Source organism: Piliocolobus tephrosceles, chromosome 9 (assembly GCF_002776525.5).
Source record: "Piliocolobus tephrosceles isolate RC106 chromosome 9, ASM277652v3, whole genome shotgun sequence".
Taxonomy (NCBI): Eukaryota; Metazoa; Chordata; class Mammalia; order Primates; family Cercopithecidae; genus Piliocolobus; species Piliocolobus tephrosceles.
Window position 1 is genome coordinate 108,655,932 of NC_045442.1, and position 25,934 is coordinate 108,681,865.

At 41.8% G+C, this 25,934-nt stretch overlaps 1 protein-coding gene across 3 annotated transcripts in view; it reads left to right on the forward strand.

Moving 5' to 3' along the window:
• Positions 1–6: 6 nt before the first annotated feature.
• PIP4K2A (phosphatidylinositol-5-phosphate 4-kinase type 2 alpha) overlaps positions 7–25,934 on the forward strand; it is a 180,703-nt gene continuing 154,775 nt past the window's right edge. For 2 of the 3 annotated variants that reach the window (XM_023223267.2, XM_023223268.2), the window contains exon 1: positions 7–286. In XM_023223267.2, coding sequence (XP_023079035.1) covers positions 143–286 — 144 coding nt within the window. In that variant the 5' untranslated portion in view covers positions 7–142. The remainder of the gene's footprint in view (positions 287–25,934) is intronic. The other variant, XM_023223266.2, reaches the window with a different exon arrangement.

The following is a 25,934-nucleotide window of genomic DNA, read 5'->3' on the forward strand; positions in this document are numbered from 1 at the left end:
CGGCAGCGGCGGCGGGCGGAGCGGAGCGCGGCGCGCCGGGGCCGCCGCCGGGGGGATGCGGCTGCCTCCCCGGGCCGGGGTGTAGAGAGGGCGGGTCCCCGGCCTCCGGAGCGCGGCGGTGGAGGGGACATAGGAGGCGGCCATGGCGACCCCTGGCAACCTAGGGTCCTCCGTCCTGGCGAGCAAGACCAAGACCAAGAAGAAGCACTTCGTAGCGCAGAAAGTGAAGCTGTTTCGGGCCAGCGACCCGCTGCTCAGCGTCCTGATGTGGGGAGTAAACCACTCGGTAAGGGCTCAGCTACGGCGCGCGGTCCCCTTCCTCCTCCTCCTCCTCCTCCTCTTCCTCCTCGTTCCCCTCCTCCTCCGGCTGCAGCTGCTGCGGGGCGGGGAGCCGGAGCCAGCCCCGGCCCTCCGGCTGTTCGCCTGCCTCGGAGTCCCCAGCCCCGCGGCGTCTGCCCCCAGCCCTCCGGGCCGCCCAGGCACCACTTGCGTCCGCCTTAGATCTAGGGCCAGGTGCAGGACGGGGGTCCCGTGTGCATGGGGGTCTCACGGTGGGTGCCAGTGCCGCCCCCCGTCCGCCCGCCCGCGGGTCGGTCCCCGCTGCCTGGGAGGTGGGAAGTTTGTGCGGGGCATGGTGCCGTCTCCGCTGTCAGCCCCGGCGGAAGCTGCTGGGGGTCGGGTCCGGGCGACCGCTGCCCGGTGTGGGGGCGGCGCGGCGCCCGCGTCCTCCGCCGGCGGGCAGGTGTACCTGTCCCGGGCTGGGCGCGTGCGAACCTCCCACTGGGACACTGGGGCGAGGATACCGGAGCGCGAGCAGATTTGGGGCAGCAGCTTTAGTGCTTAGGTCCTTTCTTTTTCCTTTAAAGGCAATATTACTGGGCACAAGTCGGCTTTTTGGCAAAGCAGCAGCCGATGTAAATATGGCTCTGGCGTCGGGCGGCATCCCTGCGCTTCTCCCGCATCGCCCTGCCGCTGTGCGGGCTGGAGAGCCCTTGGCGGGGAGTCTTCCTCCCTTCGTCGCCTCCCCCCACTTTGAGGAGTCGGGCAGAAGTCGCCTACTGCGGAAGGGCGGCTGGGGCAGGGACAGCAGGCGGGGGTCCCGAGTTGGTCGCACCCGCTGTGGGGGGTGTGGGAAAGGCTAGAGAAGAACGCGTGGAAAGGTTGGCGTCACGCACAGTCGGGGGTTGGAGGATGCGCCGCTGCGGGCTATGCGGACTGCGGTTCGAGGGTCTGAAATAGCCTCCTGCTGATCTGACAGCGAGAAACTCCTGCAGTTTTAATCCACTTAGATAGGATCAGGAAACATGATCGGAGCTGTTGGCTCAGCCAGGAAAGTTTAAATGAGCTGTGAATTTTGACCATGACCTTAGTCACTGCAGTCACTTAGCATCTGGGGAAAAGTGTAAGTCCGCTTTCTCTGCTTTTGATTTCGATGGATGTCTATATGTCCTTTTCAGCGTAGTGGAAATGACAGAAAACCATGCTGGTTTTTTGAAAAAAACACACTTTCAATGTGGTGAAGTTGTTTAAAATGCCTAAAAGCATCGTTTTTGTATTTTTCTTCCCCAAGCTGCGTAGAGGGGAGGGCGAAACAGTATCAGGATCGATCGTGTTTGCATGGAGTGAGTGTTTTTGAAAAAGTTGAGAAATGATTATTTTTATCCAGCTTAATGACTGATTCACTGAAGTTCATTTTAACTTCCTGACAACTTCTTTAGCTATTTGGGAATGTAAGTTGTTAGAAGAGCATGCATTACTGCACCAAAAACTCCTCTCTCAAGTTCTATTACAGAAAATGAAATGCGATTTTTCCTAGGTAATAAGTTTACAATGTAGAGTTACGTATAATTTTGTTAAGCTTTTTTATTCTTTACGTTATTAGTTTTTGGGTCCCTTATTACTAGAATAGAAACTTACAACTAAAAAAAGGACGAATACTGTAGTGCTTACTCATATCATATTACTCATGTGCCTTTATCTCCTTTGGAGTTCTGGTGTTTTGGTCAGGAGAGTGTTTCAGTCTCGGGGTTTAATTTAGTAAGGTGGTGTCAACAATATGCTGCTGAAAGAGAGTGTGCTTTCTGGGAACTCATCTGAATTCCAGTTTGTCTTTAAAAATCTTTTAATTGTGTATCTTTTAATGTAACCACTTATGTTGCTACCTTACATTTATGAATTGCTACATTTGTTTTAGAGTTTCTTGCTAATTGGAAATATTTTGAAACTAAAGTGTTTCGTAGTGTATGACTTGTAAATAGTACATTTGGTGTTATTTTTCTTTTGCTCTCAAGAGAAGTTAGCAATTTTAAGTATCCACAACCAGAGGCATGTAAGCATGTTACTCATTCAGCAGATATATTTTGGGCACATACAGTGTTAGCTGCTATGGGAAGGATTGCTAAAACACCTCTAATATTTTTGTCCAAATATCTTTATTTTGAGGGCTCTGAGTTGACATAGGAAAGGTCTGTTTCACGGCCTTCTTTTTCAAAATATCTATTTTCTTTAGTATATTATTTTTGAAAAAAGAATGGAGGTGTAATATAAACATGAAATCTAAACACTTAGATGCTGTGTATTTCTGGTTTGATTTCATTTTAGGTGACAGTGTCTGATATTAGGTAAATGTCTTACTAAGGTTTTATATGACCTGTGCACCCAAGTTCATAGTATAATGTGAGAATAAATACGTCAGCAGTCTTAAGAACAAACAAGCATGGTGTTGTATATGAGCATCTTCCACATCCTGTGGTAAAACGTTCATTGGATCTGCGTTTTGAATTTTTCTTAAATTCTAACTGTTGACCTTGGGCATGTTAAGGTCAGGTTTTGGCATCAGTGTTTGCACCTGTGAACTGAGGTTGTTTGGATGATTTCCAAGTCTAACTCAAGATTCTGTGTTTTCAGTCTACTAGGTGCACAGTGTTATACTAGGATTTGTAGAATACTATATATAAAAGTTGTTTTACTATTATAACCTTCCAAATGCAGCAGCATTCAGGGAATTTTCAAGACCTTGACTAGAGGAGAAGGAAATCTATGGTGATTTTAAGAGACTGTGAACTAAGAGTTTGTCATATTGAATGTAGCTGAACTGCATTGCAGTCTATTAAGCCAAAGTCGATTTGATTGAAACATAACAACGTGCAATTAAGGTGAAAATGTTCAAGTCCATTGAGGTGGTAATGAAAATCTTGATTTGGGCAATGTTCATCGTCAGGAGTAAGCCTGCAATTGTGTGGTTAATTTGATATGTTACTGCTTTCTAACTTAAAATACCCATCAGTGAATGGATTAGTGGCAATTTTTAAGTATTTTAAGCAGAGAATATAACTGAATACATAAAGGAAAAGACTTAAGGCAGTTTTGTCTTGTTATATTTAGAATTAAACTAAAAATGATCAAGCAGTAAGCGTCTTAAGATGATATTTTAATAGTGTGGGGAGCATGTTGAATGATATGAGCCAAGACTTATTTCAAATAGATATTCTAAAAGATTTTTATCCACAGTGAAATGTGAGCCTTTTAGAAATTAGTATTTTAAAACCTATTTAAATATCCAAAGGAAAACATTATCTGTATAGAAAAATCTTAAAGCACATCAAACTTGTTTAAAACATATAGTATTTAGAAGTAGCTAAGTATTGATGTTAGAGGCTTTTGGTTTAAAGCTGTAGAAGTTCAAATAAGCTTTGGCAAAACTGTCAGGTATTGAGGGGTTTGGGGGGCCTATCACAGTAGAAGGAAAGGCTGGTTATGGAACCATGTGAAGAGCTGGGTGCTTGAGTGTGTGGGTGTGTGAGTGCGTGGGACTTTTCTGTACCCTTTGGCCCAGTTCTCTTTCATAGCTGGCTGGTTCCTCCACAGAGCAGGGAATGAACGGTTCCTGTATTTCATATTTTGTCATTTCTGCTCCCCGAAAAGGGCTTCCTGTCTCTAATTCTGTTATAAAAATACCATGGAAAGATTCCATTTGGGATTGGTCTGGCTTTGGTCATTTGTGGCCATCCCTTGGACTAAACAGTTATAAAAACATGGCAGCGCTTGCCTGTTGGCGTTGGGGAAAGAACAGTCCCCAGAGAGGGGAAAGGGCCTGCCAGGCAGTGTCAGGCAGGTCTCTGTCCTAGTAATAGAGCTGGATGGTTCTGGACATCCGTGGGTCCTTACTGTGGGGATCTGTGAGGGCCAGCCTGAGGAACGCCGTGGGCTGTGTTGTGTGTGGACTGGAGAATGTGTGGTGTCCTTGGTGGAGCATAAGTGGCTTTGATTATATTCTCTGCAGGCTCTGGTTTTTGGAATAAAGACCATATTATTGGATGCATCATAATTTTTTTTTTTTTTTTTTTAGGTTCATGGGTTTTTATTTGGGCACTGAAAGAAGATAAGGAAACTAAGTTTTAAAGTGATGTGAGTGACTGTGAAATGACTTTGAATGAATAGGACATAATAAGGCAATTACATTAAAATTAAAATTAGACATTAGATGAAATTCTCGAGTGGAACCCAGCTACCATTCATTCAAGAACTAGTCTCCTCAAACTATTTTTTTGTTCTTTTTAATCTTCACAGGAAAGAAACACACCAAGCAGACATACAGAAAGTTTACTAGGGAAGTCATTTTATACTCCCTAAAACTTGGGATTATGACCAGAGAACAGAATACATTTTCCTCTCCATTTGTCAGATACTTTAGAGTGAACTTTAAGTATTTATACTTAGAGTGAACTCTAAGTATTTATAGTTAGTACTTAGTGTTACTTAGTACTTAGAGTTACTAAACTTCAGTACTCAGAATGATGCCCATGTCAGGTCAATAATTTCTATTTCCAGGGTATCCTGATCTGTGCCTTTAGAAAGGTTGCCGGCAAGAATTATAATAAACCACCAAAATCTTCTTTAAGTTGATTAGAAAATGCAGTCAACCAGAGTAATTAATTCTGCCAGCATAGTTTTCGAAATACAAATTTTGGAATTGAAGGGAATTGGTGCAATTTGGCAAAAGTGGTTTGTGGTTGGACAGATGAGGTTCAAATGCTAACTTTGGCATTGATGGGCTTGAGCAGGTGATTTAGTCACTTGAGCCTCAATTTTCACATTCTTAAAATGGAGATAATGATTATGATTTCACAGGGTTGAGGGTTAAATGAGATACTGTATTAAAGGCTTAGCACTGTAATTAGCACATCATAAGGATTCGGTAAATGATGCCTAAAAGTAATAAAGTTCAAATGCAGTTTGGATGGTGATATATTGAAAGAACCAGATCCCTGTTTCTCAAAATTTAAGGTGCTTATCAATCACTTCGAGACTTAAAAAAAAAAAAAAAAGTCTGCTGAATTAGACTCTGCTGCTGGGCAAGTGGCTCATGCCTGTAATCTTAGCCATGCATTGGGAGGCTGAGGCAGGAGGATCACTTGAGGCCAAGATTTTGAGACCAGCCTGGGCAGCATAGCAAGACCCTGTCTCTACAAAAAAAATGTAAAAACTTAGGTGGGCATGGCAGCACACATCTGTAGCCTGAATTCCTCAGGAGGCCGAGGTGGGAGGATCATCTGAGTCCAGGAGGTCCAGGCTGCAGGGAGCCATGGTTGTACAGTGCACTCTAGCTTGGGTGACAGATGGAGGCTCCGACTAAATAAGAAACAATACAAATTAAAATGCAGAGTCTAATTCAGCAGATCCAGTGAGGGTGCTGCCTGAGACTGCATTTATCATACTCTCGGGTGGTGCTGATGCTGCAGGTCCACAGGCTACGTAGCAGTAGAAGGAAGAACTTTGCCACTAAGGATCCCTCCTCCCAGCCCCAACTGATGAGCCCTTAGAAGAATGGTGGCCCCACGATAGATTAGAAAATTTGGGAGAAGAAATTGTAGGTTGGAAAGGGAGACAAGCAATTTAGATTCAAGAATGTGGAATTGCAGGTGGTGGTGGGGGGATCCTGCAGTTACACTACCATGTGCGATGCTGGAAAGGTGTGATTGGAGCTTGGGAGCCACTAGGGCTGGGATAGACCATTGAGACCTGCCTGTACAGAATTGGTGAGTCAGATCTCCACCAGAGGAGTGGGGACACTGGGGACACTTGGCTTTGAGGGAAGGACAGAGGAAGAAGGAACAGGAAGAGAAAACAGAGGTGGGCAGAATTAGATGCTCCCAAGTGCTTGAGAGTCATGGCTGTGCTTGGGCTAAAGTGATTGATTGGGGTTGGGGGTGGGTGTGAAAGCTAAAAGACTTAAGGAGCGAATGAGTGGAAGTAGAGGCAACTCCTCTTTTTTGGAAATTAAGTAGAAGGAAGGTGAAAGATGCCGTTTTGTTAGGAATACCTGGGTAGTTTCCTTGACTCCTCTCTTCATTTCCTTCTCACTTCTGTCACTCCTAACCAGATTTGTTTCCTTGTTTCCTCGACTGATATTGCAACCCCCTAGCTTATTTCCCTGTATCTGCCTTTATCCTTATTTCTTTTCGTTTTTGTACCAGGGACTCCTATGGCAGTCCAGTGAAGGCCATAGACTCCTTCTCAGAATGAGGCTTTTAAAGGAATAAATGAAAATACCGAGGATATGTCCTGCCAAGTTCAAGGATCCCTTTAATTCTATCCATGGACCACTTGGGAGTTCGTGGGACCCCCATTAAGAACCCTTGCAAGAATAAGATGGGGATAGTGTGGGGTGAGAAAGTGGGGGGAGCACGCAGCAGCCAGGAAGAATACTCTGGGGGGAACACGCATGGGCTGAATTGATTACCGCCTTGGTCCCAGTGCCTAGTACTTGAGATTCACAGCTGTTCCCTTAACCACTGAGCTGTGCTGCCTGGGCCAAGCTCAGGAGTCATTCATTGCTTTGAGTTCTTTTATTTTCTTAATCTTAAGAGCTGTTCTTGGATGGACAGAGTATTAGCTGTTAACATGGGAGAAAACTACTTGAAAAACTATGTTTCCCTTTATAGAAAGAAACTCATTGTTAATGTTCAGAGCATGTAGGGAGAGAACCAATACATAATTTGTTTATGACAGATGTTGTAGAGAGTTTTAAAACAGTAACTTACCTAAAGCTAAGCTTTGCAATTCTAAATGTTTATCGTTTTTCAGCTTCCTGGGCACAGTGATTAAGAGCTGTGGAGTCAGTGTTCGGTTGGCTATGTGACCTTGAACAAGTTATTTTGCCTCTCAGTTCCTTGTTTATAAAAGAAGGTTATAACAGTACCTACTTTGGAAGTTTGTTATATGGATTAAATAAATTTATACCTGTAAGATGCCTAAATAGTTGCTGGCACATGGTAAGTTCTTAATATGCTAGCTGTCATTATTACTATTCTTTAAAATAGAGACAGGGTCTTGCTGTGTTGGCCAGGCTGGTCTCAAACTTCTGGCCTCAAGCAATCCTCTCACCTCCGCCTCCCAAAGTGCTGGGATTAGAGGCTTGAGCTACCATGCCTATGCTATTTTTTTTAATGTTTTAAATGCTAAGATGTAGCAAATTATCAGATTGTATGCTAAATCAGTGGTTACTTTATCCTGTTTCGTAGTAGAACATCACCATTGTACTTGGCATCCTTGTGTATTTTTGAGTTATGAATTATCATTTTAGAATTATCCTTGTGCCCTTGCTTTACTTTCTGTATCTATTTTGTTATGTTCTTTCTTGTATTTTTCACACTTCCACTAGCGATTAGGTTCTTTGAAGTGTCAGAAATCTAATTCACATTCATTAGTTGCAAGTTATGTCAGCTATTGACTTGATATTTCACTTGTCTTTAAATATGGAGACACTGCAAGATGCTTCAGATGCAAAATGAATATATTATGGACCTTGCCCTCAAATTGTGCATAACTACAGGGGACACAGACATAAAGTAAATATATGTATAAATAACTACAGTGTCCAGAATGCTGGGGGTGGAGGGTATTGAATAGACTGTGCCGAACATTGAGCGAAGGCATGAAGTTGGTGAAGGGTTTAGACAGGAGGCAATTTGGGAGAAGAGCATTTCAGGCAGAGGGGTCAGCTGGTGCAAAGGCCCTGAGGCTGGTGCTTGCTTGGCCTGTTACAGCAACTGCAGGAAAGCTGGCATGGCTGGAGCACAGCAAGAGGGGGGATATAGTGGTTGGAGATGGGGCCAAGGTGCTAACCAGGACTGGATCATGATTACTTCTGCCTGGGGGACTTGGAGAAGCCTTGAGAGGAGGTAACAATGAGGAGGACCTTGAAGATTAAATAGAATCTCCCAGCTGCAGAAGATCGGTAACATGGTTCAGCTGTGTCCCCACTCAAATCTAATCTTGAATTGTACCTATAACCCCCAGGTGTTGTAGGTGGATCAGCTGAAGATAATTGAATCATGGGTGCGGTTTTCCCCGTCCTATTCTCGTGATAGTGAGTTCTCACGAGACCTGGTGGTTTTAAATAAGGGGCTTCCCCTTCTGCCATGATCATAAGTTTCTTGAAGTCTGCCCAGCCCTGCAGAACTGAGTCAGTTAAACCTCTTTCCTTTGTGAAGTACCCAGACTTAGGTATGTCTTCATAGCAGCGTGAGAACAGACTAATACAGCGGGGAAAGGCATATGCAGCCGAGGGTCTGACAGCCGGCAAAACCAAGCAGAGTGGAGAATGTGAGTAGTTGGCTTTGGCTGTGGCCACAGTGGCAGTACCCAGGAACATGTTAGAGATGCAGAGCTTGGGCCTCTGCAGACCTAGTGGAGCAGAATGTACATTTTAACAAGATGCAGTGATCGTCAGCATATTTAAGTCTGAGAAACACCCATCAGGGTAAATCTTTGGTTTCAAGCCCTGAGGTTCCTTAGATGTGCCTCAGGGGCTGGTGGGAGGGGACTGAGCTGGTGAGGGAATTTAGTCCTACCTCAGTTTCCTCCAGAACAGCCTTGTTTTTGTCCTCATTGTCATCTCTCTCTCTCTCTCTCTCTTTTTTTTTTTTTTTTTAACTGGGGCACAGAATATAATATGTAAAGGGGGTAAAAAGGTCCTGCAGCCAAGAAAATTGAAAACCACAGAGGAACATAATGGGAGTGTCAGGGGATGGTTGAAAGAGTAGTTTGTTTGAGGCCACCTTTGAAGGACCAAGTGGTTGATGTTTGCCAGAGAAAAGTCAGCAGTTCTGACCAGGGTTACTTTAAAATTTGCCACAAATCCCAAATGACACTCGACCCGGAAGAGTTACTGCCTCCTTTAATATGTTCTCTACTCTCTGAAGTTATTTCTTCCTTTTCCCCTCTCCTTCAACTTCCACCTAGTGTCCTGTCCACCCGTCCTCCCTTCAGCATATAACCTCATTTAGAAAGCATTGATTGAACAAATAGAAGCCGTCAGCTTCTGCTCTTTCCACCATCCCATTTAAATTTTGGACAGCTGGGTCTGTCAGTCTACAGACATGCTGGAGGAGCTGCCCTGCCTGGTTTGGTAGCTGCTAGCCACATATGGCAATTTAAATTTCAGCTAATAAAACTTAAAATTCAGTTTCTCATATCAAGTGCTCACTAGCCACATGTGGTTAGTGGTTGCTGGATTGAATAGTGCAGATAGAGATGATTCCCACCATTGCAGTACCTTCCACTGACATGGCTCACCGCTCCGGGGCCTCCCATCTTGAAAGCAGAATAAACTACAACAACAACAGAAGCTCTCCTTCACCCTTAGTCTCGCATTTTAGTGTCTTCTCAGGTTTTCTGTTCCTTTTTTTTTTTTTGATGAGGTCTTCCTTTTGGCCTGGGCTGGAGTGCATGGTGCGGTCACAGCTCACTGCTGCCTCAAACTACAGGTGTTAGCAACCACACCTGCCCTGTTCCTTTTCATAGCAGGAGTGAAAGGCCTTGTCTACAGGTGAGGTCTCCTGTTTCTGTGCAGACACCCTACCCGCCAACCCTTAACTTACCTGCCATGGTCTCCTTAACTTATTCCAATCCAGCTTTCATCTCCAGCACACCGAGGAAACTGCTCAACTCAGCATCGCTGGCGGTGTTCACGTTTTCAAATACAGGGGGCTCCTTTTTTCTGCTTCTTGTTGTCCTTCTGCTTCACTAGCCACTCCTTAGGCACAGGCTCCTCCTCTTTTGCTCTGTCTGGAAATGCTGGAATGCCCCAGGCCTCTGTCCAGGATCATCTTCTACAATTACATTTACTTTACCTACATGGCTTTTTTTTTTTTTTCACTGTTTTACAGTGATGATTGAGAAATGTTTAACTTCAGCTCTAACTTTCCTCTCGGGCTCTGTATTCAGTTTCTTACCAGGTATCTTCACATGAATACCTAATAGACATCTCAGATGTCCCAAGCAGGCCTCTTGATTTCCTCCCTGCACTCTGCCTCATCCCCCGTCATAACCTAAACTGGCTTCTTCCCATCTCAGAAAATGGACCACCATAGAGACCCAGGAGCTCAAGCTTAAACATAGGGACTAACTTTGATTATGCTTTTTCTCCCCACTCCTTCCCCACATTCCATTTTTGAGTCCTGAATCTGCATGCTTCTGTCTATTTGAATCCTCTTCTCAGGAACACTGTGGTAGCCTCCTATTTAGTCTCCTGGCTAAATAGGTTCAGTTTTGCCGTTTCAGTCCGCCTTCTCTGCAGCAGTGGCAAAGGAATCTTGCTGAACTGTAGATAAGTTCATGTCATGTCCTTAGTTAAACCTTCGAAAGGCTTTACATTGCATTTAGAATAAAATCCAAACTTTTTCTGACCTGCATGATCTTACTGGCCTGGGCCCCATTTTCCTCCTTGCCCTCATCCCATGACACCCTCTTCATGGTTCCTATGTTCCAGCCACCCTGCGCTTTTTCTGTTCCTAAAGGCAAGCTCAGAGTGGCCACAGTTCTTCAGTCTTCATTTTTCTCTTTGTTGGAATGTTTTTCCCTCTTTTTATTTTATTTTATTTTATTTTTTTGAAACAGGGTCTCGCTCTGTTACCCGGGCTGGAGTGCAGTGGCGCGGCCATAGCTCACTGCAGCTTTGAGCTACTGGGCTCCAGCGATCTTCTTGCCTCAGCCTCCTGTATAGCTGGGACTACAGGTGTGCACCACCATGCCTGGATAATTTTTTTAAATTTTTCTAAGAGATGGGGGTCTCGCTATGTTGCCCAGGCTGGTCCTGAACTCCTGGCCTCAAGTAATCCTCCTACCTCAGCCTCCCAAGGTGCTGAGATTACAGGCATGAATCACCATGCCCAGCCTTCCCTCAGATCTTTAGAAGGTTAGCTACTATTAGTTATTTTAGTCTCTTAGCTAAGGGGTTGACTTCTCAGATGGCCTCTCTAACCTCCTGAGCTAAGGGAGCCCCTCCACTATCATACTGTTATTTTCTCTGTGACACTTAACACTATTTGAAACTGAGTTGTGTACATTTTTATTGCTTATCTCCTTCAACTACAACAGTAAATTTCATGGCAACTTCGACTTTTCTTATTTACTAGCTGTATCCCTACATCTGAAACTGTGTTTAGGTAGTAGGCGCTCAGTACATATTGTTGAATGAATGAGGGGGGCTGGGATTCTAAACCATAGGCCATTAGTTCTCAGGTGGTGTACCATGAGGCCTCCCATATTCAATTTTCATCAACGTGTAGAGTACTTTTGTTATAATCAAGCGTTTTGCTGAGCGGGTTGTGCAATGCATTAGAGTGGGGGAAAACTTGCTGCAAATTGTGATAAGAGGTATGGGGTAACTGCAAGCCAGTGCCAGAGAAAGGTTATGTTTACAGCAGCATGCAAGAACTGTGTGTTGTGAACATGACAGAGAAGGTTCAGAAAGTAAACAGCTTCTCTCAAAGTGTCAGATGTTGAAGGGGCGCCAAGTGAATTGTGTGAAGACTATGAATGCATTTCTAAGTAATCTGAGATATTATTATGTAGAAGAGTGTGCTGCAGTGCTGTTACTGACTTGTTCTTTTAATGGCTTCAGACATGCTTCTCAAAGTACTAGTATGCAGAAGTGTGCCATAAGTTAAAGATTCCATAAACATTGTAAGAATAGTGATAATGTCAATATCTCAAGCCTTTGTGGGTCTTTTTCTATTGTGTATTGTTTCTGAATCTATTGGTTCTTCTTCATGGTGCCTTGTTGCCATTTCTCTTTGGTTCATTTTGGCTCTTAGCTGCTCACTTCTCTTGGATAGTTATTCAGGGAGCATTCTTCAAGTCTTAGGATAAAGATGTATCCTTCCAGAGGAATTGTTTTTGCCACATGTCTAGGGGTACTGGAGACCAAGACCATTTGAAACTAAATTCACAGCTTGGAACTTTTTGGAACTCATGATGATACAACATTGAGCTGCAGTCCCTGGGGTGGAATGATTTTATTTTTGGTAGACCCATTGTAGCCTTATGGAGAAAAGGTTTCCTATTAGACTTCATACCTTGGGTGGGCCCTAGGCTTTGTCTTCTGTTCCTGTCAACCCATGAGACCATCAGAGCCTTTAGAGCCAAAGTGGCTTCCATGACTAATTACTCTTCCTGCTTCCAGTTTTCACTAAGATCTTGGCAGGCCAACTTCTCTCCTCCCTCTTCCAACTCTTTGATGCCTTCAAGAAGATGTTTAAGAAAATGTTTTATTCAAGACGTTTACTTATTTTCAGTGCAGAGCTGACCTGAATAACCCTATCAGCAGAAATGCAAATCGACCTCAAAGTTTCAAAAGAGGGAAGCCAACAGTAAGTGAGACAGTGAGAAGCCAAAGCATGGTGGCGCTTCTGCGGCCTTCCAGGGATGGATCCGTGAAGGGAGTCAGTGGGACAGGAGGTGGGACTGCAAGAAGGAAGGATGCCATTGCTGTCTTCCAGTGGTGACGGGAACCTGAGCTTGGGCAGGGGTAACAGACAACCAACAGATATTGTTGCCTTTTTTGTTTCTAAGAAGGATAACCAGGTATAGATGTGGTAGAAGCTGTGTTGTCTAAGTGGCCCATAGCCTAAAAGGTTTGAAGATACTGCTCTAAACAAGCAGACAAAGGATGTGCTTAGAGATATTTCAGGTGGAATCAGCTGGATTTGGTGACTGTGTTGGGTAACAGATAGGAAGGAATCGACAGTGACTCACCTAGGTCAGTTTCTTACCATTCACACTCTCCATTACATTACTGTTATTTGGGGGCTGTTAGCTCCTGGCGAGGTACCCCTGCCCACCTTGCCACGACTGAGATTGTACACACAGATACTGTGAGACAGCAGAGGATTAATGAACTGCTCTGGGAGAGTTAGCGGTAGGCTCTTGAAATTCTTCAGGAATTGAGTTAGAATTAGTGTGATGGATGGAGAAGCTGGAGAAAACACGTTACAGGCAGAGTAATGCATACAAAAGCATAAAGGGTATGTGGCATTTCCAGGGAACTGCCAAACCCTTCTTCAGGTGCCACTATACTTCTCTCCTTCTGATTTTATGGTTTTATTCGTGTCCATTCTTATGGAGGTGTTCTTATTTAAATTACTTTTGTTTGCTTTAGTTTCTCTAGGCTTGGTCATTTAGGCTTAGAAACATATTTGCAAGTTGCTAGACACGCTAATTCAGAGCTTAGTTTATTTGTAGTTGTAATAAATAAGCCTTGCTTTTGTTTTTTCAACTTGGACTTTGAGGAAGGTGTTTGGTATTAGTCAACCCGAGAGTGACCTCTATAGCATTCCACATGACCTGCACAAAGGCTGCAGGTGGTGGGGGCAGGTGGGGGCTGACATCAGTATTGCCACCTGCACACCATAGCAAGGGGCTGCATTAGCGGGAGACAGGCACCCTTTTTGTGAGTTGTCCGCACAGAGGAGGCTCATTTTCTGATGTGCACAGAGGTGCCTGTGTGCTAGCGGCTGCCCCGCTTTGCCCTGCTTTTCTTGGATCATGCATCCAAAATTTCTCATGTCATATTCCCAAGCACTGGTGTCTTTGGAGGAGCTTTCAGGTGGTGTTGAGGCTGGACAGAAGAAAAGAAAGTGGGGTTTTAAAAGTCTCCTTACACATTTGAATCTGCTTTAGAAAATGTACCGTTGTGCAGTCTTTGCTGCTGCTTCATACATGCTTCTATAATGCAGATTCACTTGTATGAGATTGGCGTATCGGGAATGTGGCGTAGGATGTAGGAATTGGTCCATATGCAGTTTTCCTTGAGTACGCCACTGCCTCCAAGTATCAGCAGCTAGGTGCAAAGTACACTAATACAGTCCAAGGCAACAAGCCAGACTGGGAAACAGGACTGCATACCTTGCTCTTGCATCCGTTTTCTTCCTCCTGACTCCAGCAGTCGGCTGCTCGATCTTGGAAGTACTCATTTCAGGGTTCTCTCCCATCTTTGGACATTTTCTCCTAGTCTGTGTGACTTAGAAGCCTGGTTAATCCTTATATTCCTTCCCTAGTGATCCTCACCTTTCTATTTCTAAAGTCCATTATATATCTATTAGAAATTACACTAAAATATTGTTTACTTTTCTATTTTTAGGATTTTTATTTTTAAGCATTCTGGTGATAGAGTTTCATAGTCTTTATGTGGTCTGCCTAAAATCTGGATTTTAGTGTGTATGCAGAACTTAGAAATTTTTCAGAAATACATATATTGCATTACAATAGAAGTGTTTGTATTTACAATGTATTTTGAACAACTATATGCCCAGGCTGGAAGTTTCCCAAAGAAAGATGTAATCATTGTTGGTTTTTTTTTGTTTGTTTCCAAGGGTAACCAGGTATAGATGTGGAAGAAGCTGTGTTGTCTAAGTGGCCCATAGCCTAAAAGTTTTGAAGATACTGCTCTAAACAAGCAGAACATTAATTTCTTTGTTGGCTCTTTGAGTTTTCTTACTAATCCTCCTCTGGCCTGACCATGTGTCCCTCCTAAGTTGCGCACATTCCCAGGTATCTAGTGTGTTCAGATGTCTCCCTGCGCTACTCAGCAGCTACCTTTTTCAGCATTGGCCTTAGCTTGCTTCTGTGTCCAGGAACAGGAACAGAAGTTTTCTTCTCAGCTGTCCCCTGTCTCTCTTAGACCAAGTCCACAGGCTTTTACTACATTAGGCCTTGGAGTACATTTCCTGTAGAATCGAAGGGCCAACTTACAAATGAATGTTTGGAACACAACCCATTCATAAATTAGGTTCTGCCTGCACCCAGATGGAAAGTTAAATGCTTTGGCATCAGAAGAACTGTTGGGAAACAGATATTGTTTCTGAAAGTATGATAAATCCATAAGGCACTTGCTTTCTTGGCACATTGCGCCAAAGTAGGAGGACAGGAGCAAATTTTAGGGACATTAAAAAATATAGGTTAGGAGAAGCTAATCTTTTTGTCTAATTCACTTTCTCTTGCAGTTCTGGCATCAGATACTCACAAATTGAACACATGCCAATGAATATTTGAGCCAGGAAATAGCCAATAGTGAATATTTTTATTATGTGTTATATAAAGTTTCTTCTTATGCTTATTTAGGTGAATTCGAAATATGATTTCAGTGGAATTTAAGTTCTAATAAGTACAGATATATAGCATATTTTCTGAAAAACTTGAAACACACACACAAATATGAAAAATTACCATAGCCATTCTATGAAGAAGCAACCAGTGTTAATGTTTTAATGTGTTTCTTTCCAATATCTTTTTTAAAAAAATCTCATTGAGACTATTCTGTCTGTATATTTCATCTTACTATGTATTCACAGTGATTTTAACTTTTTGATCACTGCTTAATAATTAGGTTGATGTAAAAGTGTGGTTCTTGCCATTACTTTCAGTGGTAAAAACTGCTATTACTTTTGCACCAACCTAAATAGTTTAATGAAGTTTAATAGTCCAAACATTGGTCCCAGTATTTTGCCACCATAAATAATGTTGCTGTCAGCATCTCCCTGTATGAAACTTTCTTATTTGGGATGATTTCCTTAGAACAGATTCTCTTTTTGGGGAATTTACGTGGTCAAAGGGTATGAGTATTTTAAGGTTCTTAGTACATGTTGCCAATTTGCTTTCAAAAAGGGTTATACCAGATTATAACCCTAGCAGTGTGGCTAAGAGCTGCTTTCCCACATCCTCTGCTTTCAGGGTTCTAAGTTGAACAGCAAAGATGAGAACAAAAAGATATCCTTTTTTTCCATATCCTTTTAACCCACTGAAATCTCTTTATAGGGATTTTCAGCAGTTCGACCAAAGATGTACGCACACGGGCAGTGTGGGAGTGTCAGGTCTGAGGTTGGAGGATGGCTCCCACATAGGTTGCCTGGCCCAAGTCTGCCCTCTCAAAAGCTGCTTTCAACTGACCCACTTCTCCCAGTTTTTCTTCATCGAACTCTAGGCAGAGAGTGCCTGGATCCCGGAAGCAGGTCACCATCCACTGTCTATGGTTGGTTAATTTCTGCTGGCCACAGCCCACATGATTTATATTAAACCCAATCCAATAGTATTTAATGGCAGGCAGAGTTCTTCCCATGTGAGTAGACTAGTCAGGAATTTGCAGTTCATTATTCAGTCTGACTGCGTAACATTAGACTTGACCTATGGATGATTCACGTGAACCACTTCAAAAAATGTAATGTGACATCTGCTGGAGTCCATAATTACGGTATATGTGTTTTTGTTTCTAATTAAAATTTTTTTTGAGATGCAGTTTGCTCTGTTACCCAGGCTGGAGTACAGTGGTGTGAATCATAGCTCACTGCAACCTCAAACTCCTGGGTACAAGTGATTCTCCTGCCTCAGCCTCCTGAAATAGCTGGGACTATAGTTGTGTGCCACCATGCCCAGCTAATTTTTAAAAACAAGTTTTCGTAGAGGTGGGGGTCTTGCTATGTTGCCTAGGATAGTCTCAAACTTCTGGGCTCAAGTGATCTTTCTGCCTTGGCCTCCCAAAGTGTTGGGATTTCAGGCATGAGCCACCACACCCAGCCTTGCTTTTTAAATGTTGAATGTTACCATCCCTCTACTGTGGTCCTATAGTTTGGCTTGAAGCTTGATTCTGTGTGCTGACCACTCTGTCCAGCATTATGCAGTATAAATAATGCCGGTCACTTGTGCTGACCTCACAAACATTCCGAAGCCTGGCAAGGAAGGTATGGAAGCTCACAGTTTTGCTCCATAACTGTAAGTACTCAGGCTTCTTTCCGTTTAGATAGCAAGACACTCAGAAAGGAAAAGCAATGCAATTTTAATTTTTAACTCTTAACATACAAAGTAGACTTTTTTTTTTTAAGCTGAAGGAAATGAACTCCAGAGAACATTGAAGAAAAGTGAAGGAAAAAAGCAGCGCTCTTAGAAAGAAAGGAAAGATCATGCTTATAAAATGTAGCCATCTAGATACACTGTTATTTCCACTTTATGTGGATGTATTTTATTGTGACAGTGCTAACTACAGTTGCCAATTTTCAGGAGGCCTAAATTACTGACTATTTTAGATGAATTCAGGCTTTAAAATTAGCCCTGGGATAATATATTTCTTTTAAAATGAAACCTTAATTGAACCTTATTTTTTAAAGCTTGAATTAAGTAGAAAATTAAGGGTCTTTTGTAAAAGATAATATATATTTAACTTGGATGATTACCTAATAGAGAATTATTTCTTGTTCTAGTATTTTAAAATATTAAATGTTTGACACAAAAACAGACCATTCTGAATAGGCTTTGGGAAGTAGGTGACTCTTCAGTATGAATAAACTATATGTAATTTTTCATTAACTTCAAAATAAGAACTTTACAAATTATAGATACACATTTTTATGCCCTATTTTAAGAAACTACCCTTTTTTTCTTATGTGAAAAATGTCTGCAGGATTGAAAAAAGCTTCCATATAGAGGAATATATTGAATGAATTGTGTTCCACTTAACCAGAGTGGCCAAAGGCTGTTTCAAAACAAATTTATTCCCATTTCTGAACCTTCAGAACAAGAGACCACTTAAGGATTCATTTCAATTTGATAATTTATAAGAAGATAAGACTATTCTGATGGCATGTAGAATGGTCCTAAAGTAATTGGCTCAGCTAGAAACACACTTATAACTGTTGGGCATGTCAGCTGAGGAGAGACCCTTATAACCTGTGTTTCCTACAAAAAACAAACAAACAAAAAAACCAGTTCTTTTGTGAAAGTAAAGAAGTTGATGGGCTAAATAAAATATGTTACCATATGTTGAAATATTCCCTAGCCGTTACACATGTTGGCTGAGGTTGTTGTGCTGATCTGGCCACATGACTGATATGTTGAGTGGGAACATAGCCAGTGTGCCTTTAAAATATTATGTCCCTCTGAGGAGGGATTACAGATGACTTTTTGCTTTCTACTTATACCTTTTTATAGGTTTCTTACAAAAATATTGAGCATCCAGTCTTCTTATAATTAGGGAAAAAACCCAAGACATGTTCTAAGGTGAGATGGGTGGTGGGAAGAAATCTGTATACGGTCAGCCCTCTGTATCCAAGGCTCCTGAATTTTCAGATTCAACCAACCACAGGTTGAAAATATTTAAGGAAAAAAATAAAAAAATATATAACTAAAAGCACCAATACAGTAAAACAGCTACTTACTGTGACCATTACATTGTGTTATGTACTTTTATACATGGACTAGAGATGATATAGAGTATATGAGAGGATGCATGCAGGTTTTACACAAATAATATTTTATATTAGGGACTTGAGCATCTGCAGAGTTGGTATCCTGGGGGGTCCTGGAACCAATACCCCAAAGATACCAAGGGAAGACTGTATATTGAATTCAGTGAGGCAGAAATGACTTATACATTTTGGTTTGTGAAATAAAATATTCTCTTGATATAGGGGATTTTTTTTCTCTGTGTAGCCATCCTAGGAAATCCCTTGATTAAAAGAAATATTGATTGTACTGGGAGAAAAAATTAAATAATAAATAATTCTAAAAGTTGTCACTTTTTGTGAGTTTGGGAAAAACAAGGATAAACTGCAGTGATTACCACTAATTTACCTACAGGTATCCAAGTTTTTATTGCATCTTAGCAGTGAAAAAATCTGAGCATGTGCTCTCAATATATGAATTTTTTTTAATGTTTTCCTCTGTGTACTACTGAATTACTTTGTCTTATATGCAGAAATTTTAACAGGATGCACTGAAAGTAAGTATTAGTAACTAAAACTTGTTAAAAATTATTGATATCATTAAAAATTATCATTAGTGTGTAGTGGATTTTATTTTTTCAAATGAAGGTTGTGTGGATGAGTTTGTATCACTGGTTTTAAAAATGATGAATATTTTATGATAAAACGGTTTGAAGGTCTGGTCCTATATTCATTTTGCTATTTGGTTTTAATAGCTCAAAAAGTTACCTACAAAGGTGTACTGATCCAAATGGGTAAAGTGAATTGTTGGCTATGCTTATTAACTGCTGATTCTCATTTTCACATTGTCTGCCAGTTAGATAAAAATTTTGATTCAAATTTTTCTGGCAGATTTCTATTTTTGTGGATAGCACTAAGTTCTCATAAAATGTGTTCCAGTTTATATTAAGGATAAAGAGGTTGAAAATAAAAAATGTTTTACATTTATTGAAAATTTTAAAACAGATGAGAAGTATTTTCTAAGTTGTTTGTACAAAAGATACAAAAGCACATCGCTTTTCAAAATACTTTCTCTGTAGTCTGAGTTTCTTTTCAAAAAAGCGGTTATTTTCTAGCACTTCTTAAAACCTCATTTTTACCTTAAAGGGACTGATTAAGGTCACTGAAAAAAACATCTGCCAGGTCTTACTGACAGCCACTTGCGATCAGAGTAGGTCAGGAAATTTGGAGCAAATTGTATTTATGTAAGGGAAAAATGTGTTAATCATTCTTAAAACAATTCTTCTATGTGTTTTGCCCACGAGAGAACTGTAACACCTCTGTATGTTACAAAACATTTTTGGGGTCATGCCCCACCTCATTACTGAAAGGTTTTGTTTTTTATACTGCATAGATGGTATCCCTACGTGAATAAATTGAACAGATGACAGAGGGGCCCACTGCCACATCTTGAGTTATTTAAGTGGCATGTGACATCTAACCTATGGACCTAAATAAGGGCTGTCAGTGTTGGTAAAAGCTGCATTTCTTAGCTTTTAAGGTAAAATTAAGTGTAAGTAGACATTCTGACAGTTTCTTCTTGGACTCAGTGGATTGTCTTGCTTACCCCTCCCCCATACATATCACTTAGATTTTCAGGTACAGTAACCCTTCAGTATCCCCAGGGGATTGGTACTAGGCTCCCGCAGACACCAAAATCCTCAGATGCTCAAGGCCTGCAGTCACCCCTGTGGCACCCGGGGATATGAAAAGGTAGTCCTCCGTATCCACGGACTCTGCATCCAGCCAGTACTGTATTTTTGAATCGCCTTTGCTGGAATCCGAGGGCTCCGCATACTCAAATAAGCGGTGTAAATGAAGGAGAGAGTGACTCTGGACTTAACACCTCTTTTATCAGGCTCTCTTCATTTCTTGGCTTCATTAAAAAAATCATAAACCATCAGAACCAGATGGTAGTTGTGATTTTTTTTTTTTTTTTCTAATCTCTTCATGTTATAGATGAGAAAGCTGAGACAGTGAAATAAAGAAACGGTGCTCAGTGATAGAGCGAGGACCAGAATTATGTCTCCCCACTCAACACCAGGCTGGGTGTGTGTGTTAAGGTCATCTGTGGGTAGTGTGTTGATGACTAAGCTCCCCAGATGGGAACTAGTGGAGATCTGTTGATATCTAACTTCCTAAAAACTAATTTCTCTCTCAGATCTCTCGGCTCTGTTCTTTTGTTTTCCAAACATATGGCCTTGAAATCATCTTTAGTTTTTGTCTTTTTGCTTTCTACTTATGGACACATGCTTTGTCTAGCTATTACTGAAACGTGAAGAATACTCATACATAGGTTCTCATTTCCTGAGAAATTGCCTCCTAAGTGAATCAAGATGCCGTGTAGAATCACTCTTGGACTGTTTTTCGTGATGAAGGTGAAATCCTTGTATGTGTTACTCTCCAAAAGCCTTAAAAGTTTAAACATAGAATGCATAGGTAAAATAAAGCAAAATGCAGTCAGTTAAAAAAAAAAATCAAGTTATAAAGATGGGGAGAGCAAAACACATTTAACCATAAAATTTTTCACAGTCCTGGTTAAGGAAACTGACATTGGAATTTGAAACTTAGGTTTGAATTTCTTAGTAGCCATGACAAATCTGTGATCTAACTATCCTGGTCTAATGGGAGGACAAATACTGGTTTATTTTCACTCCCTGATTCTAAGGAAAACTTAAGACCCCAATCGATTAAAATAGGACTAAAATTAATGGATATGTAGAACTATTTGTTACTGAGTCCCATGAAAGCCATGGCAAAATGGGACACACACCCAGAGTGAGGTAGCCCAGAGGTACGGCTTTCTCCCAGCCCGGCTGTAAACAGAGATCAGCCTTGAATAGATGATTCCTTCAAGAACATTTTCCAGTCCAACTTGGTGAAAAATTGAGATCTCTACTGAGTGCCTAAAGGACATGTTTTCTGCATGGTTGACTGAAAGCAGATTCGTATACCATAGTTACCTTTGCATGTAGGTAGTAAAGACCTTGTACCATTGGGTCAAATGAGAACCTGACTTGTGGTCTTGTATGAAGGGCTGTTCCATCTCTAAGGGAAGGCCATAGGTGGGGCCTAGATATTTCTGAGAAAACATTTGACCGTAGTACTCTATTGAAGCCCTGAATTCTAAGCTACAGAGCAGAAAAGACAATGTCTAGGAAAAGAGACACCAAGTGCCTACCCATTTCACAGAAGAATCTAGATGCAGCTACTGTAATATATTTATTTAGAATCACATCCCACCCTGCCCTGGTTCTCAAATAATCTAGTGTGGATTTTAGACAATTTTCAGTTGTCTAAGACAGGGATTCCCAACTCCTGCTCCACGGATGGACCAGTAGCGGTCCATGGCCTGTTAGGAACTGGGCCACACAGCAGGAGGTGAGCAGCAGGCAAAGGATCAAAGCGTCATCTGTATTTACAGCCGCTCCGTTACTCACATTACCGCCTGAGCTCTGCCTCCTGTCAGATCAGTGGCAGCATTAGATTCTCATAGGAGCGCAAACCCTATTGTGAACTGTGCATGTGAGCGATCTAGGTTACTTACTCCTTATGAGAATCTAATACCTGATGATCTGTCACTGTCTCCTGTCACCCCCAGGTGGGACCATCTAGTTGCAGGAAAACAAGCTCAGGGCTCCCACTGATTCTATATATTATTGAGTTGTATAATTATCTCATTATATATTATAATGTAATAGTAGAAATAAACTGCACAATAAGTGTAATAGTCTTGAATCATCCCAAAACCATCCCCACACCACCCCAGTCCCTGGAAAAATTGTCTTCTGCAAAACCAGTCCCTGGTGCCTGAAAGGTTGGGGATTGATGGTCTGTAAGATGGTTTTCTATTACACAGTTCAGAGTAACAATGACAAGGAATTTAGAATCTCAACTATTGTTCTATTTCCAGCAGTTCTTCCTATTCAGTAACTATAGGAGAAACATATTTTTAAGAAGGCTTATTTTGGGGAAGTTAGAGCTGTGTTGTTTAAGGTGTGCTCCTGAGAGCTGTTTACTCAAACCCTCATGGGTCAAGCTTTATGCCGAGAGCAGGGTTTCCCTTGTAGTCAGGAGTTTATACCTGGAAACATAGCAGATGACACAGTGGGAGAACCACCTCACTGTGGAATCAGGTAGGGTGTACATACAGAAATGAATTTTAAATGTTAAAGTATTTCTATTTTACACAAATGATCGTGTGAGGACTTAGATTTTTATGATAAAAAGTATGGAATAAAATTTGAAAAAGCTTAATAAGAACTTCTGGAAAACAAAAGCAAAAACAAGTCTCCTTTGGTATAAAGATGCATATGCAGTGGAAGGAAAGGTACTAGGGTGGCAGTCGAGCATCCTGGGAGGAGGATAAGGGGCAAGAGTCAGAATAAACATAGGGCTCTGTCATGTATAGGTCTGAAGAAAAGAGGGCTGGTATATGGATGAGCATTTCAGACCTTTTAACTACAGAGCTGGAAGATAATGCAGGTTCCCAGGAGGTAGGATGACGAGGACAAAGGAGGGCAGGCCTGATCTATTCAAGGGATGAGTTGTGGGCTGTTCTGAATTGCAGATGCCATCCTGAATTGCATTTGGGTAAAATAGGCTGCAGTGGTTCATGCACTCAGTTGCTTCCATTTGGCACACATCGTTTGAACCTCAGGCATTTCTTAAGACTTTACCAAAACCCCTCAGTTTTCTTATGTGTAAAATCAGGATACCACCACCTCTTCTGTCTCCCTTAGGGTGTTACATGGGGGACCAAATCCTTTTTTCTACCCTGGAGCAAGTGCCAGGACAAGGGAGGAGGTGGTAGAAATGTTTGCTCAGGTGCCCACAGCCAGTTGATGCCTCACTGTTCTTGTGTTTGTATTGAATCTGTTTGTTAATTTTTTTCTTGTTTAGTGGAAATACATAGGGTGATTTTGCAATCAGTGCAGCATTGCGTAATAATTAAAGGGCTAGCCTTGGGCCCACACTATTTCAGATTCCAACCCTCCCATTTGCCTTGCATGATTGCTTGAGATATCAAGCTCAGTTTTCTCCTCTGTAAAATGGTTATTTCTTGCCATGTTATTAAGAGGACAGAATGAGGTAAGGACTGCCCAAGTGTTCCGAGTGCACTCAGTGAATCTTAGGGTTTTTCCTCCCCTTCTTTGGTATTTGAGCTCTTTGAAGAAAAATCCTCTTGAAAGAGGAGATACGTTGGGTTTTTGTCACTCTCTCCCACAAGAGGAGATATAAAAACCTTTCAAAATTTTAGTATTTCAGCTTGTGGAAAACACATTAAGATGGCAAATAATCTTAAATTAGTGGAGTTAATGATTTCCAAGTAGGAGGAACCCTAATGATTTAAATATGCCCCGATGCTGTGTTAACTTACAGAGCGTAGCATAGTGCCTCAGTTCAGATTTAGGAGCCTACTGGCTGGACTCAGCACTTACTAGCTCTGTTACCTTGGGCAAGCACGTTAATCTCTCTGTACCTCAGTTTTATTATTTATACAACGGGGCTAGTATTAGCACCTAAATTGTGGGATTGTTCCCCCACGCCTACTCCAAAATAGGGCATTTTTAAGGTTTAAATGAGTTAATATACATTAAACCCTTAGAACCATGCCTGGCCCTGTTTGCTGTTATTTATTATTGTTATGATGCTGCTGCTGTAGTGCGAATAAGGTCAAGAGTAATTTAAGTTTTGAGAAATATTTAATTATAATGTCTTTGGAAAAGCCGTTATAAGGACTCTCCCCCCCCCGCCCTTCAGGGCTCAAGTGTTTGAAAAGAGTAAGTACATTCCAGCCTTACTCAGTAATGTCCTTACAGGGATTCTGCTTTTGTGCATTAGGCTTTTGTGACATGAAAATGTAGCTAAAGAAAAACTTGAGCAGTTAGTAGAGACATTGCAAGGTGTTATAGCAACAACCATCAATTTGCAGTGATTATGCTATGGTTGGTTGTTGTCATATGCTTCCACTTTCTTTGCAGTAATACTTGTATGCATTATTTACAATTCCAAATTGAAGCCATCCATTCCTTTACTGTCATGCATCTTGAAATCTGTGTGCAGTCATCCCTCAGTATCTGTGAGGGATTGGTTTCAGGACCACTCCCCATACCAAAACCCTGAAGATGCTCAAGTCCCTGATACAAAATGGCATGATGTTTGCATTTAGATTGTGCACATCCTCCTGCATGCTTTAAATTCCGTCTCCAGATTACTTACAGTACTTAATATAATGTAAATGCTATGTACGCAGTTGCCATACTGTGTTGTTTAGGGAATAATCACACAAAAAAAAGTCTGTCCGTGTTCAATATAGCTGCAACCATCATAGGCCTAATTACATTTTCCATCGGATGCGGAACCTGTGAATATGGAGGACCTACTGTATGGGCTTCATCAAGGGGATTAATGACATTTTAGAGCAGTGTTTTTTTGTTTTTTAAAAATATTTTTTGATGTACACGCCTTTATTAACTGAGTGCTCAGGAGTAAGCTCAGTGTGTGTCACAAGCATGGAGAAGGGGAATTGCTCCCAAGGAGAAGAGAGGGGGTGAGGGGCAGCATGGGGAGTGGGGAGGAGAGGAAGGACAGGGGGACCAGGGCTAGCCCCCCACCCCAGACACCCTAGCTCCTAAAGGGTTCCACCAGGCCACCCCTGTGCTCCTCGAGGAAAAATCTGCTAAGGAAGAAGAAAAAGATGGGTTAGTGTTTTTAATGTGACAGACAAATGAATCTTTAAGTGATTCCTTGCATGAATCTAATTCTTTTTTTTTTTTTTTAATTATACTTTAAGTTCTAGGGTACATGTGCATAACGTGCAGGTTTGTTACATATGTATACTTGTGCCATGTTGGTGTGCTGCACCCATCAAATCATCAGCACCCATCAACTCGTCATTTACATCAGGTATAACTCCCAATGCAATCCCTCCCCTCGTCCCCTCCCCATGATAGGCCCCGGTGTGCGATGTTCCCCTTCCCGAGTCCAAGTGATCTCATTGTTCAGTTCCCACCTATGAGTGAGAACATGCGGTGTTTGGTTTTCTGTTCTTGTGATAGTTTGCTGAGAATGATGGTTTCCAGCTGCATCCATGTCCCTACAAAGGACGCAAACTCATCCTTTTTTATGGCTGCATAATATTCCATGGTGTATATGTGCCACATTTTCTTAATCCAGTCTGTCACAGATGGACATTTGGGTTGATTCCAAGTCTTTGCTATTGTGAATAGTGCCGCAATAAACATACGTGTGCATGTGTCTTTATAGCAGCATGATTTATAATCCTTTGGGTATATACCCAGTAGTGGGATGGCTGGGTCATATGGTACATCTAGATCTAGATCCTTGAGGAATCGCCATACTGTTTTCCATAATGGTTGAACTAGTTTACAATTCCAC